Source organism: Mustela nigripes, chromosome 13, assembly GCF_022355385.1.
Source record: "Mustela nigripes isolate SB6536 chromosome 13, MUSNIG.SB6536, whole genome shotgun sequence".
NCBI classification, from domain to species: Eukaryota; Metazoa; Chordata; class Mammalia; order Carnivora; family Mustelidae; genus Mustela; species Mustela nigripes.
This window is the reverse complement of record NC_081569.1, coordinates 7,185,813-7,200,217: the sequence shown is the minus strand read 5'-3', so window position 1 is coordinate 7,200,217 and position 14,405 is coordinate 7,185,813. Positions and strand designations below refer to the sequence as shown.

The following is a 14,405-nucleotide window of genomic DNA, read 5'->3' as shown; positions in this document are numbered from 1 at the left end:
AGCTCCGCAGAAACCCAAGGACAGGGACTGGAACGAACTGCAGGCGAGAAGCGAGGAGGAAACCGGGGCCCTGAATCCTCTGATCTGAGGGAGACGTCTGCAGAGGGAGGTGAGGCGTCCTGGCAGTGGGGCCATGAGGGGGTTCTCAGAGAGAGCACTGGAGGGGCAGCTAGAGAGATGTTTCCATTCCAATGGGACTCCCCACCCTTCATTCCCTTCCCTTCTCCTGGAGGTTTGTGGTGGTGGTGGTGGTGGGGGTCTGGTGACCTCAGGGCCTATTATCTGGACAGAGTCAGGTTACATTGCCTAAATGCAGAGGCCAGGTCCATGGAGAAGACCAGCCTTGTCTGTGTCCCCTGCCATACTGGGAGCACCTCTCCACATGGGGCTGGGCCTCCTGCATCCAGGCTGCTCCCTGCCCTGAACCCTCTCTGCCCAGGGGACTCTGCGCCAGTGGAGACCCTTTGCTCAGGCTATTTTTCAAGTTCTGAGACAAACAGGGAGGGTCTCTTAAGAGAGTGGGAGGTTAGCAGGTGGTAGGTCACCTCAGAAGGTTCCAGAACCCCAGCTACGTGGTCTACTGCCATGCCACCCTCCCCCGCCCTCCCCCGGAAGGGACAACGCTCTACTCCAGTACTCACACGTGTCTGGCTTGTGGCAGTTGTGTCCCTGACGGAAGTACTGGGGATTCTCAATGACCGGGATACGGGTCATGCCGATGACCACCGTGTCCGGCCCGGCGTCCAACGAGGAGGGCGTGGTGATGCCATGGTTGATGTGGTGCAGCGGGCTGGCTGAGTCCTCCTCGCCACTGATGACAGCCACAGGCCCTGCGCACACCAAGAGAGACACGGGACATCAGGGAAGTCACATCTGGTCAGTGCCCAATCCTGCCCACTATTTCTGCCACCACAGCTCCAGAAGAGTGAAATCCACGAGGAGTTTGCCCTGAATGTTCTGGAATCCCCATTCAAAGAGCCACCCCTTCATTCTCCTTCTTGAGAGAGAGAAACGTCTGCCCCACCACAACAGCTGCAAAAGCGTGTGTCAAAATGACTGTGCCGTGAATTATTTTCACTTCCCCTAAATCCAAATTAGTTCAAAATAATGCAAATTTTAAATGAGTTTTTTGCTTATGTAGCAACAACGGGATAAAAAAAAAATGTACATAGCAGTAATTTGCACCCTGTCCCTCCTCCCTTCAGGAGCTTTAGCAACTGTGACGGTGGGTCCCTCCCCCCATTTCTCATTCGGTTGGTCTGCGGACTGGGGAGGCACGTGGGCATCAGGATTTACAGAACACCCACGTGAGTTCCATGCACAGCCAGGATCTAGAACCTCTAATTAGGGGTCTGGAGTGCCTCAATTAGCCTTTCCAGAGTGGCCCTCAGATTTCTATAGGAACGTATCCAGCTTTCACGGGACTCTGCTGTGGCCTCTCCCGGTCCACAGGGAGCTAAGTCCAGTACTGGCTCTGGATCGAACCCGAGCCAGCTTTCAAAGCGACACAAATTCAGCTGCATCACCGTTAGCCTTCCTGCAATGGGGTCAGCTGCCCGCTCTCGAAAGATCCACGCTACCCCAGGGGTTCCAAGGAACATCATTCATATCTTCTTCAAACCCAACCCCACCATGTTCCAATCCAAAGAAGAAACCCAGGGACTCAGGTTATTTACAAACACAAGTTGGCGAAGATAATTGCCACAGTCTTGGCAGAGCAAGGATTCTGTCTCGTGGGGCGATTCTCCCACACCTACAAATAAAACTGACGTCAAGGCCATCGGCTGTGACGGTGGCTTCCTGCAGCTGGTGTTTGAAATTGCTGCTTTGCAAGACACATGGTCCCAAGAAAAAGTGCCCGCTGTGAGTTGGCTCTGTGGCTTGCACGACACTTCTGCTGTAGAAGTCCATGACATGGGGAGGATACTTCCCATAGGATAGCGAGGTAAAGCACCAATGAGGCAGAACTAAAAAGAAGACTAGTAAATGCGAACGGAGGACCCTGAATTCCACTCCATCGGCACAAACAGGCTTATTCCCATGCACAACAAATGCCTGATGGGTTTTGGAGACCACGTGGGAAAGGATCAACACATGGCAATAATCACTCCTCCTGCAAACACCTTGTAAACTCTGAGAAACTTCGTTGGGATTCCAATGAAACACTGAAAGCAGGGCATGGGTTTCTCTCCTTCCTCTCTCCCCAGATGACTCTAAAATATAAAGAAATACTGGTGCACCAAGAGCCAGAAGAGGGGAGACAAGAAGAATTAAGATATTTCAATGTTTTGGAAGATGAAAACTAAAAAGATGTAAGCTTGCTTACAGAAGGGCTATGGTGGGAATATTTAGAGAAAATCAGTTCTGCTGGGTCTTGCAGGTGTTGAATGGAAAGGGTAACCCAGAAGGCTGGATCGGGGCTCAGGGCTGGAACAAAGTACCCGAGCCATGACCTTGGCCCCAGCCCACCAGTCTAGTGGTTTCTTCCTGGAGAAAATTAAATGGTAAGTCCGAGGGAAAGGGCTGGTTCCCTTCTTCCTGCTCCTAGAAGACAGAAACACCAAGAGTACCCATGCTTTTCACTGACCCTATTCCCAGTCTCCACCCCTGAAGGAGATTCAAAGGTTGCGTCTCTGCAGGAACTAAGTGCCTCAAAAAAACCACCTAGATGTTGGGGCACTTGGCTGGCTCCTTTGGTTAAGCCTGACTGTTGATTTTGGCTCAGGTCATGATCTCAGGGTCATTAGATCAAGCCCTGCATCAGGCTCCATGCTCAGTGGGGAGTCTGCTTAACATTCTCTCCTTCTCCCTCTGCCCTCCCCCGGCAGGCTCGCTCACTCACTCTCTCTCTCTCTCTAAGATAAATAAATCTTGGGGGGAAAAAAAAGTACCCAGATGTTGACATCTGGCGATCTCCCAGTGAAATCATTCTTAGTCTATGATCCTGCCATAGTGAAGGCTAATAGTTGATAAGACCCACCTATGTGCCTGAAGTACTTTCTGGAACTCAGTTCCTAAATATGAGAGAACAGTCCAGGACACCTCAGATACTTCAGTGAAGCTTCAACATGAAAGAGAAAGTGCCAGACAGACAGACAACAGGGCAACACAAGGAGCAAAAGACTTCTTTTTTTTTCCAAATCACCAATATCCCCTGAGGGACAAATGAAGATGTCACAGTCATAAAACAAGATATTTAAAACATAAACAATTCAAAGGGCAGAAAGGGTCCTTGAGAATTGCGACCCATGGAATTGGAAAGTCAAAGAGGGGTGGAAGATAAAGCCGAGGAAAGTCTTCAGAAAGTCAAATGAGATAGGAAGAGGAGGTCAATCGGAAAGAAAAGAGAAGAAAATGAAAGACACTATCCAGAGATTCGATACCTGACTGAAAGAAAGGTGGCGGGGTAGGGAGAGGGAGAAAGGGAAGCAGAGGGACTAGAAAAGATGGAAGGGAGGATTAAAAATTAGGGAAATATTTCTCTAAATGACCTGTCCACTCCGTTTCAAGCATAATTAATAAGTGCACGTACACGTCGGTCCCCACATGGACACACACACACACACAGGCACACACGCACACGCATATATCAAGGCACAAAATTCTAAAACGTCAGAACCCCGAGAATAAAGAGAAGATGCTAAAAGCTTGTAGGAGGGGGTGATGGGTCCTATTTCAAATGGAACAGAAACCAAAAAGACAATGCAATTCTCCGTAACAACCCACTGTCACTGCACTGAGCAATGCCTAAAAAGATTTACTCATTTATTTGAGAGAGGAAGAGAGAGAGCCGGGGGAGGACAGAGGAGAGAATCCCCAGCAAACCCCCCACTGAGCTCAGAGCCCAACACGAGACTCCACCTTAGGGCTCTGGGATCCTGACCTGAGCTGAAATCAAGATTTGGATGTTCAACTGACTGGGCCACCTGGGTGCCCCAATTCCTTCAAATTTTTGATGGACAAATTTTCAGCCTAGAATTCTACCCCTAAAAGTTTCTTCATTGGATGCCTAGGAGGCTCCATCGGTGAAGCCTCTGCCTTCAGCTCAGGTCATGATCCCGGGGTCCTGGGATGGAGCCCTGCATGGGGCTCCCTGCTGGGTGGGGAGTCTGCTTCTCCCTCTGTCCCTCCCTGAGACTCTCAGTGCTTGTGCTTGTGCGCATGCTGACAGATAAATAAATAAAATCTATAAAAAAATAAACGAAAGAGTCTTCATTCACCCATTGTAAGGGCAGAAGACAGACACTTGGAGGTCTACAGACACTCACCTCCCAGTTCCTGGGAAGCAGCAGGAGGGGAGGTTTTAGCAAAACACAGGGGCAAACGGGGCAGAGAGGGAGTGTGAGAATCAGTTCCAAAGGACAGAAGCCCCCGCCCCTCACCCAGGTCTGTTCTCAGCACTATGGGATGTGCGTCGTTATAGCAACATGGCAGCTGGACACAAGAGCCAGGAGTTTGGAGGAGACAGAAACCATGGGACTTGAGCCTTTTACGAAAAGCTGTTTCTTTGAATCTGTGTCTCGGGGAGTCATTGGACAGCGAGTGGTCCACACAAAGTTCCAAAGCCTGTGATCTAAAACAGTCTCTGCTTTCTCAACATAATTCTAGGATCTGAAAGGACCAGGTAAGAGCCACAGGGAGGAGAAGGGGCCCTGCTGCCGGCTCCCAAGCCACAGGAAGGGACAGGGTCACCCAGGAAGACTTCACAGAAATAAATGAATAAAGCAGACTTCGAAGCCCTGGGAAACCTAATACTGAGAATGCGCGTGGAGGAAGGCGGGCCCGGAAAGGAGCGTGAGAGGAGCCAGAAAAGCAGAAGAGAATCAGAAAACGACACTGACTTAGAAGTCAACGGAAGAGGACACCTAGAAGTTCAAGTACATCCTCTACTAAGGCCAAGGAGGATGAAGAAAGAAAATAGGCCACTGTCCTGGTCAACGAGAAGCTGGCCTTTCAAAGAGCAGGTCCCAGAGGGGCGTGGCGGGAGGAAAGCATGCAACTACAGCAGGTAGAGCAGGGGGCTGTCACCCTTTTTTTCACTGAGTCGCCATTTTTACTGAGTGCTTTTCGCGCATCAGGCTCTGTAAACGCAGCATCTCTAACTTTAGAATGTCTCTGTGAGGCTGGTACCTTTACTCTCCCCGTTTGGCAGATGGGGGCACTGAGGCACAGAGCAGCAACCTGCCCAAGGACACACAGTGCAAAGTGGGACTCAAGGAGGTGGGTGCTTGCTGGGCTGCAAACCTCGCCTGCCCCCCGGGCCTGAGCCCGTCCTGGGGACACGGCATGTCCTCGCAAGGGCAGACCATGGAGGAACGAGCATGTGTTCACAGGGACACTTGGCCAATTCTGGTACCTTATCCTCCACGTGAGCAGCTGCCTTCGACTGCGGGTCCCCAAGACCCTATTTAAAGAGGTTGTTCTTGATCCGCGCGAACGGCAACCAGAGTGAACACCTCATCCGACGCACACAGATAGATTGCAGATAATTCATCATGAGCTCTGCATCCCAGAGCGGCCGAGTGCCGGCGTTCAGCTGCACCCACATCAAAGAGAGCACAGTGCCGCCAGACCGCTGTCCACTCCCCTGCCCTCTTACTCACCTCTGCTCCTCCAAGAACCACATGCCTTAAAACCAAAGCCACCAAAGAGTGCAGAGACCCCTCACTTCCCAGAACCTGAGACCCTTAGAGCTATGCCCACGTCCAGAAGGGGTCCCAGCATGTTTGCGGCTGGCGCTGGGGTGAGACAAGTCCTCTGGGGACAGGGCTGCTCTGGGGATGGCAGGATATGTGGCCTCACCGGCCCTGGGTGTTCAAAGGCAGCCTCAGGCTCCTCCATGCTCCTCGGGGGCTGGGGGGCGGGGAGACAGAAGGGAGCTCTCTGTACCTTCCATCCAATTTTGCTGGGAACCAAAAACTGCTCAGAAAAATAAAGTCTAACAACAACAACAACACAAAAAAAATTGTTTAAATAATTGTTAAAAAAGCTAGTCTCCCCACCCAGGACCCAACATATTTGCAAATACCCCCTGGGGTGACAGTAGTGTCCCGGGCTGAGGTCCATTGAATGGGGCACCATGTTACACCCTAGGAACGAGTTTCTCTTTCCAGCTCTGGCCAGGTTTCAGGCCTCAGGGGAAAACCCACAGCCCTGGGGGCCCTGGGAGGAAGATGCACTCCTTCTCACCTTAATAACCCTAGAGAAGAATTTATTAAGCTGCAAAGAAAAACGAATAACGTAGGAGAGATCTCATCTGTCCAGAGAGTTTCTCATCCTGAAACCACCAAGGCCTAAGGCAGGTCAGGAGGAAGAGTCAGGCTTGCTGTCTTCTGAGATCCCAACACACACACACACACACACACACACACACACACACACAGAGATACATGCGCACGTGCGTGTGCACATACACACATTACTTTATTACGCAGCACTAATAAACAAAAAGGAAAAAAGACAGATGTGCAAGGCTTGCTGGTCAGTTCAAACTTTTGAGAGGAAACCAGGAGGCAGTGTCGGTCTGCTCAGACATCTCCATCACAGGACTCTCTTCCCAGATCAGTGCTTTTTTTTTTTTCTTTCAGACCTAGCATGGGTTTCGTTCTTTCAACTATACTATAATTGAACCACTGGACAATTAGAAAAAGCTCGAGGGCCCTAGCAGGTGTCTTGCCCAGCAGAATGGTCCAAACCATCTTTAAAGAGTCTCTTCTCTTTCCCTCTCTGCTCTTGCAGTGGGGAAAAGGGGTGGGGGGACTGAAATGGAATGGCTTAGCTTTTCCCAAGTGGTTGATTCCAATGTGGGATCAAGTGTCCCCAGAGACCGAGGGTCTCTGATGAAAACACGAGATGTGACTTTACTGCATTGGAGTGGGATCTGACCCAGGTGGGTGGAGGTCCTATGGCAGGGGTCTGGGGGATGCAACTGGCCATGAGGTCTGCAAGAACAAGGTGTCCTGAAGAAGCTTGTGGTGAGTCAGTGTTCTTGGTGGACAAAGAGGAGTGCATGTGTACATTGTCCAAAATGAGTGAGGGAAAAGCAGCCATCTCCCTGGCAAGGCATTATCACATCAACACTGCCCCTTTCCTCAGGGGCAATGCTTCTTTGGAATTACTTCTCCAACATCCACCAACACCCCAAATTTCAAAGCATTAACAATTCTCAGAAATGTATCCCTCCAAGAAAATCCAGTCACTAGGTTGACATGATGGCTTTACTCAAACAGGTTGTAGACTTAGTTCTTCTCTGATTTCCAAAGAAATGACTCAGAGTCCCGAGGACATAATCCTAATAATTATTATCTTCTCATCTGACCTGCAAAATATACTTTTATTCCCATCTGACCAACTAGGAAACTGATCCTCAAATAAGTTTAATTCATTTTCCAAAAATCACCAAGGTAGGAGATGATGGAAGCTTTATATGGATCTATGTCTGTCCATCTCCAAAGTTCTCACTCTTCCCACTCAAGTACCCATTTCTCAATACTATTGCTGACATGAGATTTGTTTGTTTGTTTGTTTGTTTTAAAGATTTTATTTGAGAGAGAGACAGAGCATGAATGGGGCAGAGGGAGAGGGAGAAGCAGACTTCCCACTGAGCAGGGAGCTGCATGTAAGGCTTGATACCAGGACCCTGAGATCATGATCTGAGCTGAAGGTAGAAGCTTAACTGACTGAGGGACCCAGGTGCCCCAACATTAAGAATTTTTTTACAAGCCAAACTGGATAACGTAAGGCCATATAAAGAAGCCAGGACCTCTGAGCCAAGGCATCTAGGAATAGACCACCAAATATTTTCAAGGCAGTACCAAGCCATATAAGATAACTTCGGGTAGTCAAGGCCAAATTTACAGCTAAATCATAAAATCCTGGGGCCAGAACTTATCCATTTCTACATTCCCTCATGTGTCTTTTTTTTTTTTTTTTTTTTTTAAAGATTTTATTTATTTGACAGAGAGAAATCACAAGTAGATGGAGAGGCAGGCAGAGAGAGAGGGGGAAGCAGGCTCCCTGCTGAGCAGAGCCCAATGCAGGACTCGATCCCAGGACCCTGAGATCATGACCTGAGCCGAAGGCAGCCGCTTAACCCACTGAGCCACCCAGGCGCCCTCCCTCATGTGTCTTTGTATGTGCTCCCAAGGTGGGTGGCAATTTCACCTACTAATTGAGAAAACCCTTTTAGGAACTGTGATTGGTATGACCGCTGTCTACCAAGTATTTCTTGGCACTGCTAGGACGGCAGTTTTCTACACCCCTTCAAGTTATGCAAGGCCCCATCACTCTCCTCGGCCAATGAGAAGTGAGCAGAAGCGGTCTGCATCATTTCCAAATAAGTTTAATTTATTTTCCAAAATCCAGTGTGTGACCTGCTGCCTTCTCTTTTCCCTGCCTTGACAACTGTGGAAGTAGGAGGCCTAGCCTCAGGAAGCTTCTGTCCCTGAGTGAGGCCAACACGGGAGCAGGTGCACCCATGGCATAAGTGAGAGATACAGTCCTGTCATTTCAATCACTGAGATCGGCAGCGGTGCTGTTTGTTAGCACAGAGTAACCTCGTCCGTGCTGACTAATACAGGAATGAAACCATCCCCACATTGAACAACATTACTTTAATGTTTTCCTTCACACCGTTTTCAACAAATCTTTACAAATGTGCCCTATGCAAAACAAAGGAGGCATCTTTCATCCTCAGTGATGTAATTCATTTTAAAATGTCTCTGCCCAGCACTCTGTCCCAAAATTGAGCTCTAATCTAATCTAACCTAATCTTGTTCCACATAGAGCCAGACCATGACCTCCAGTGTGGAAAGAGACTCTCCCCCCTCAACCCGAGATTGGACTTGGGAAGTAAAAGAAAACAACCCTGGACTGGGTCTCATGTTTTTAATGTGTCAGAATGAAGCAAACAAGCCAACCTTTGGATTAAGAAAATGATTTTTTAAAAACCTCAACCTTTTCCTACTGATAAAAATCAAATATTGATGTGTCCCTGGTGGGTGAGAGCTTCACATCAACAAATCTGGGAGCAGGAACTCATAAAATGGAATAAGGTGAAAGCACGACAAACACAATTAAAAATCCAGCCACGCTCAGAGAGGGATTCCATTTACTGTCTCATAAAAGGAGCCTAGTCCTCAGAGGCAAACAAAAGAAAATCAATTTCTTTAATTTTTATTGGCAGACGCGGGACCGAGGCCAAGTGAACATGGGCTGTGCCCAGGAGCATTCCTGGGGACAAGTCACCAGCTGTCTGTTTCTCGACCAGCTCCTGGGGTCCTTTCCCTTTGATGTCTCCTCCAGCTTCCAGAGTGAGGTTACCATCACGACTCCCCGGGCTTGTGGGCTTCCCAAGATGCCATGTCCTCCTCATTTATCTGTGTCCATCCCTGAATCAGCTCTATTCTCTGGCTTGAAATCTCTCCTGGCCTCTTACAGAAACCAAAGGCACTGTTCATGCCTCACGGGATCCACAGCTCGGGGGTACCACTTGGTGATTGAAAATGATGCCTCCTGATCAAGCAGCCCGAGGCCACCCATTTAAGGAAAGGGAAGGGAAGGCAGGACTGGTGCTCTGAACTCAGGGCTTCCCTTACCTCGGTTAATCATCACGGCAACCCCGAGAGTCCATCCTGCCATCCCAGTAATGCAGTGGAGGAGACTGAAGTCCCAGGTTTCGTCATTCGCCCAAGGTCACCCAGTTAATAAATGGTAGACAGACCCACTGCTATCTGACTTCCGAGTCTGGGCTCACTTCACGGCGCCATGCTGCCTGACCTCGAGCGTTGCTTCTCTGACACTGACAGAAGATATCATGAATCAAGCACAATCTCCTTCCCACTGCCGATCTTTATTCCCTTGAGTCTCCTCTGTAGGAAGCCTGCCTTCATTTAGGAGTGAAGTTCATAACATCTCCAGAGAACTTTAGACCCAGAACCTATGCACCAGGTTGTAGCTGAAAGGGGCAAGTCCTACGTAGGAATGCAGAGGAAGGAGAAAGGCAGGTAGCGAGGGGCCTAAGAACAAGAGAATACGGATCCAAGAGGGAAGACGAATGTCATCGGCTTTCTCCAAGGACTCTTTACACATACGGTCGTTCAGACACCCTACGCACAAACAGGAAGTGGGAAATTACCTTCCAGCTGCACCTAAAACAAGTGGAATACAAAAGCCTGGTGCTTTGGTCCAGGGCCCCATAAAAAGCTTGCAGCTCAAGTCTCCACATTCCTCAGTTCGTCTTCAGTCACTGCACTGGGACGGGTCAGCGTCACCCCAAAATGGAGGCACTTATTTCCCTCAAAGAATTACCCATAGCTTTTACCCCAACCCCGTGGGAACTTCTGGCAAATGAAAGGAGGCCTCGCAGGTCGTGAGTGTGCTGTCCTGGGGGCCGCCATGTTGGGTCACTGATGACTCCATATCCTTCACCCACCCACTCACATCACTAACGGAACTGTTCTGCATAACCTGCACCATGTTATTTCAACACAATGACCAAGAGAATCACAGGCCAGATTCATGTGAGCTAAAGCCCCAAAGCCCCTGATTTTACCGAGTTCACAAATGGAAAACCCAGTACCTAAAACCCCATTGGCTGACCTGCGGATGAAAGGTCAAGGGAAACTGAGGCCCTGTAGACATGGCTGATCGGGGGCGTCCCAGGAAGAAAGGCCTCCCGCAGGTACACGGGGCTCACACACTGCTTTGCAGGCAGTAGCTGACCCGGGGTACGTCTGATGGAAACCCCCCTCAGAGTACTTCCGAGTACATGTGGCGTGATGCTATAGTGACTTGTCACCTGTAGGAAACACTGCTTCCTTCTCCAGCTAAGGCCTGTTGAGCATTTAATGACCACCAGGCCCCAGGCTGGGCTTTGTGTCCAGATGACCTCACTCAGTGCTCACAGTGCTCAGCGAGGTGGGACCTGTAGTTAGAGTCGGAGCAGTGAGGTGGTCTGCTCATGGCATGCAGCTAGTGAGGACAACGTTGTGATTCTAGGTGGACCTGGAGGTCTCCAGAATCCCTATTCTTAATCAACCCCCGCCTGCGTCATGACACGGGATCACGGGGCCTCAGATCCGCCAGGTCTACAATGCAAACACTTTGGAACTACAAGGCCCTGAAATCCAAGATGCTGAAATGTCCCCTGAACATATAGATGGAGAGAAACCATGAAAGGGCAACTTTTTCCGGGCCACTCTGAGACTGTGAACTCATTCCTAAGACCTGAGAATCCTGTGTTCATAGCCAGCTCAGCCTGGCCCATCACCTTATGCCAGACAAAGAAGATATTTCTCTCATTATTAAAAAATGTTCACTGGGAAGATATAAGGCCTCCTGGCAGCCTCATGGGGGGAGCGAAATGAGATCATAGACCCTTTTAGAAGAGGAGACCCATGACAGATGTTAACTAGACGTACTGTGGTGATCATTTCACAGTGTATACAAATATCCAATCATTATGTTGTACACCAGAAACTAACACAATGTTATGTGTCAATTATGCATGAATGAAAAAAAAAAAAAGTATGGGAGGACCCCATGATTTGGGGCATTAAAACCCATAATCTAACAGCAATAGATACCCCTCATTTCCGCATGATGCATTGTCACTCAAAAGGCAATGTCCTCTCCATGAACTCAATCACCACAGCAACCCAATGAGATGCTCAAAATAGGGGCTACATCCCCCTTTTCACACATGAGGAAACGGAGACTCGGGGTTGTTAAACTGACCTGCCTCAGATTCAGGGAAGAGCTGTGACTTGAATCCAGCTCTTCTGATCCCTAAGCCAGTGCTCGTTTGAGTCCATATCAAACTTACTTCCTCTAGAAAAGTCAAGGGTGGTTCTCCTTCTGGGAGTAAGACCCAAAATGGCATTTCTGAGAGCAGTGAGGACTCCCCACCAAATGGATCTCTGTGGAAGGAGTCTGGGGATTTCATGAGTTTGGCTATGAACCCCTTAGCTAAGATTAAAAACTGACAAGGAGTGACTTTTAAGCCACAGGGCTACCATGCATGATGGAGCCAGATAAAGGAAAAGTGTGCCTCGGGAAAAGCCGTGCAAGGCCAAAGTCAGCCTCATGAATGCCCAGAAAAAACTGTCCCACAGAATGCAGATTCTTGCCACTGCCCCTGGCAGGGATGACAGGACTGTCAAGACGGGTCTGGGTTTCTCTGCAGTCTCTAGATGAGAAAGCAGGGTTCAATGGTGGTGCCCACAGAGTCTGGCAAAGTTCAACATCACCTCAAGGCCCCACATCATGCATTACCACGGGCCCCGCCCTCACAGAACTGATGGGTTGTTGAGGAGTGCATCCCGGCCTTTCTGTGGTCTCTCACCTATGGTTCACTGGACCAGCAGGTGGCACCTGCCTACCTTGGTTGAACATCACCCAGGCCCAGCTCTCTGTCAAGGCCAGCATTGCCTCCAACGGCACTGTACATCCAGTTCTCAGAGTCCTGTCACAAGAGCCCTCCACCTTTCATCCATGGCAAGGGTCTCTCCGTGGATGAGTCACAGAGTGGTCTTATGAAATTTCACCTTAGAACTTAGTTTTGCCACTAGCCTGTTATCATTTTCATCAGAAACACCATGTCCTTCGAAAACTATGACAAAACCATATCTGTATTTGACCCCCACGTTTCAACTTGTCCTGTTGTTAGATGGTCCTGGGGTCAACACTGATCTGTCTGCTTGCTCCTCCCAATTCAATTCCTCAGCTGGCCCTGAAGTCTCTAGATTATGTCAAGAAATCTATCCTATGTATCTTTGATGTTCTTTAAGGCCCTAATAAAACTCCTTGAATATAGCAGGTGGTTGGAAAACAGGTGCTGCCCAAGGGCTCTCCCAGGTACCAGTAGGCACTGACTCCCAAAACGTATCAGGGTCCTTTAGCTGCTGTAACAAAATACCACAGGCTCAGTGGCTTGAAATAATGGAAATTCAATCTCTGATGGTTCTGGAGGCAAGAAGTCCGAGATCCAGGTGTCAGTATGGCCGTGCTCCCTCTGAAACTCTGAGCAGAATGTTTCTTTGCCTCATCTTAGCTTCCATTGGTGGTCATCAGCCCTTGGACACTCACCGGCTTATGGATGCATCACACTCCCAGTCCTGTGGCCACCTTCTATGTGTGTGTGTTTGTCTGTCTGTCTCTGAGTCTCTCTTTTTTATAAGGCCACCAATCAACTTGAATTAAAGCCCAACCACTCTAGTATCACATCTTAATGGACATCATAATCATACCTGTGAAGACTATTTCTAAACCAGATCACACGCACAGGTATTAGGGGTTAAGATTTCAACATACCTTTCTGCAGGACACAGTTCAACCCACAACCCAAGTCTCCCACCTGTCTCATTCCGAACCCTAGGAGGAGAGGGCATTGTAACGATGGTGAAAAAACTGGTTCTGGGGTGAACTGGGAATGCACTCCATGTGCATTTAACCTTCCCACAGCAACTTCCCGATGACAGTAGCACTAAGCCCATTCCAAAATCCTCAAAGGTGACCCTAACATTCTCATTCCTCATTCAGGCCACATCTTCCAAATCAGCCTCCGCACACACAAGCTCAGCAAACTGCTTCATGTGCTGGGCTGTCAGCTAGAGACTAGGGAGGGAGAGGATGACACATCTCCAGCCATGAAGAGGTCGCCAGGCCTACAGATAGGACATGCAATAAACCAAGAAAGATGAGCAAGGAGCATGTTACAGGTGCACCCAGGGCAGGACGACTGTGCAAGGGAGACACTGAGACAGGGCAGGAGAGAGAGAGAGAGAGAGAGAGGAAGGCAGCCTGAGAAGGACGCTCACCCAGCAAACTCTCTAGGTCCATCACCTTTCATCCCTGCAAACAGTCCTTTCCCCAACCCTGAGGACTTGCCTTCCCTCCTGCCCCATGACACTCTATCTGCTTACATTCTGGCCATCACCTCCAAGGCACCTTGAACCTTGGCCGCTGCTTCTTCTCCCCACACACCTGGGCCGCAGTTGGGTCAAGGCCCTCCGCAGCCCCTATTAATCTTTGGCTCACTCATCCCTTTCACAGACAAGCTGTAAAAGTGATATAAGCATTTCATTCGAACAGAGCTACAGCAGGAACAGAGGAAGGGGCAGAAGGCCGATTGATTTCCAGCATGGGAAAGTATAAATACAATACCAAAATCAATCAAAATAACACCGTATCAACTCTGTGATCTCCTCCCTTATATGGCACGCTTTATGGACTGTGGTACCTGTTCCTGTTTGCACACCTGTCCCCAGGTGGGGACAGGAGCTCCACTGGTCAGGCCAGCACTCAGAGACCTATGTTCTCTGAGGATCCCCTTGAGTCACAGAGGGCAGAGCAAGGATGTCACAGGCACGTGTCCCACCAGGCACGTGTCCCGCCATCACACGCGT

General features: G+C 49.3%; 1 protein-coding gene across 3 annotated transcripts in view; it reads right to left on the bottom strand.

The window, feature by feature from the left end:
* NTRK3 (neurotrophic receptor tyrosine kinase 3) overlaps positions 1-14,405 on the bottom strand; it is a 364,802-nt gene that overhangs the window by 144,347 nt on the left and 206,050 nt on the right. For all 3 annotated transcript variants that reach the window (XM_059371609.1, XM_059371611.1, XM_059371612.1), the window contains exon 12: positions 642-830. In XM_059371609.1, coding sequence (XP_059227592.1) covers positions 642-830 — 189 coding nt within the window. The remainder of the gene's footprint in view (positions 1-641; positions 831-14,405) is intronic.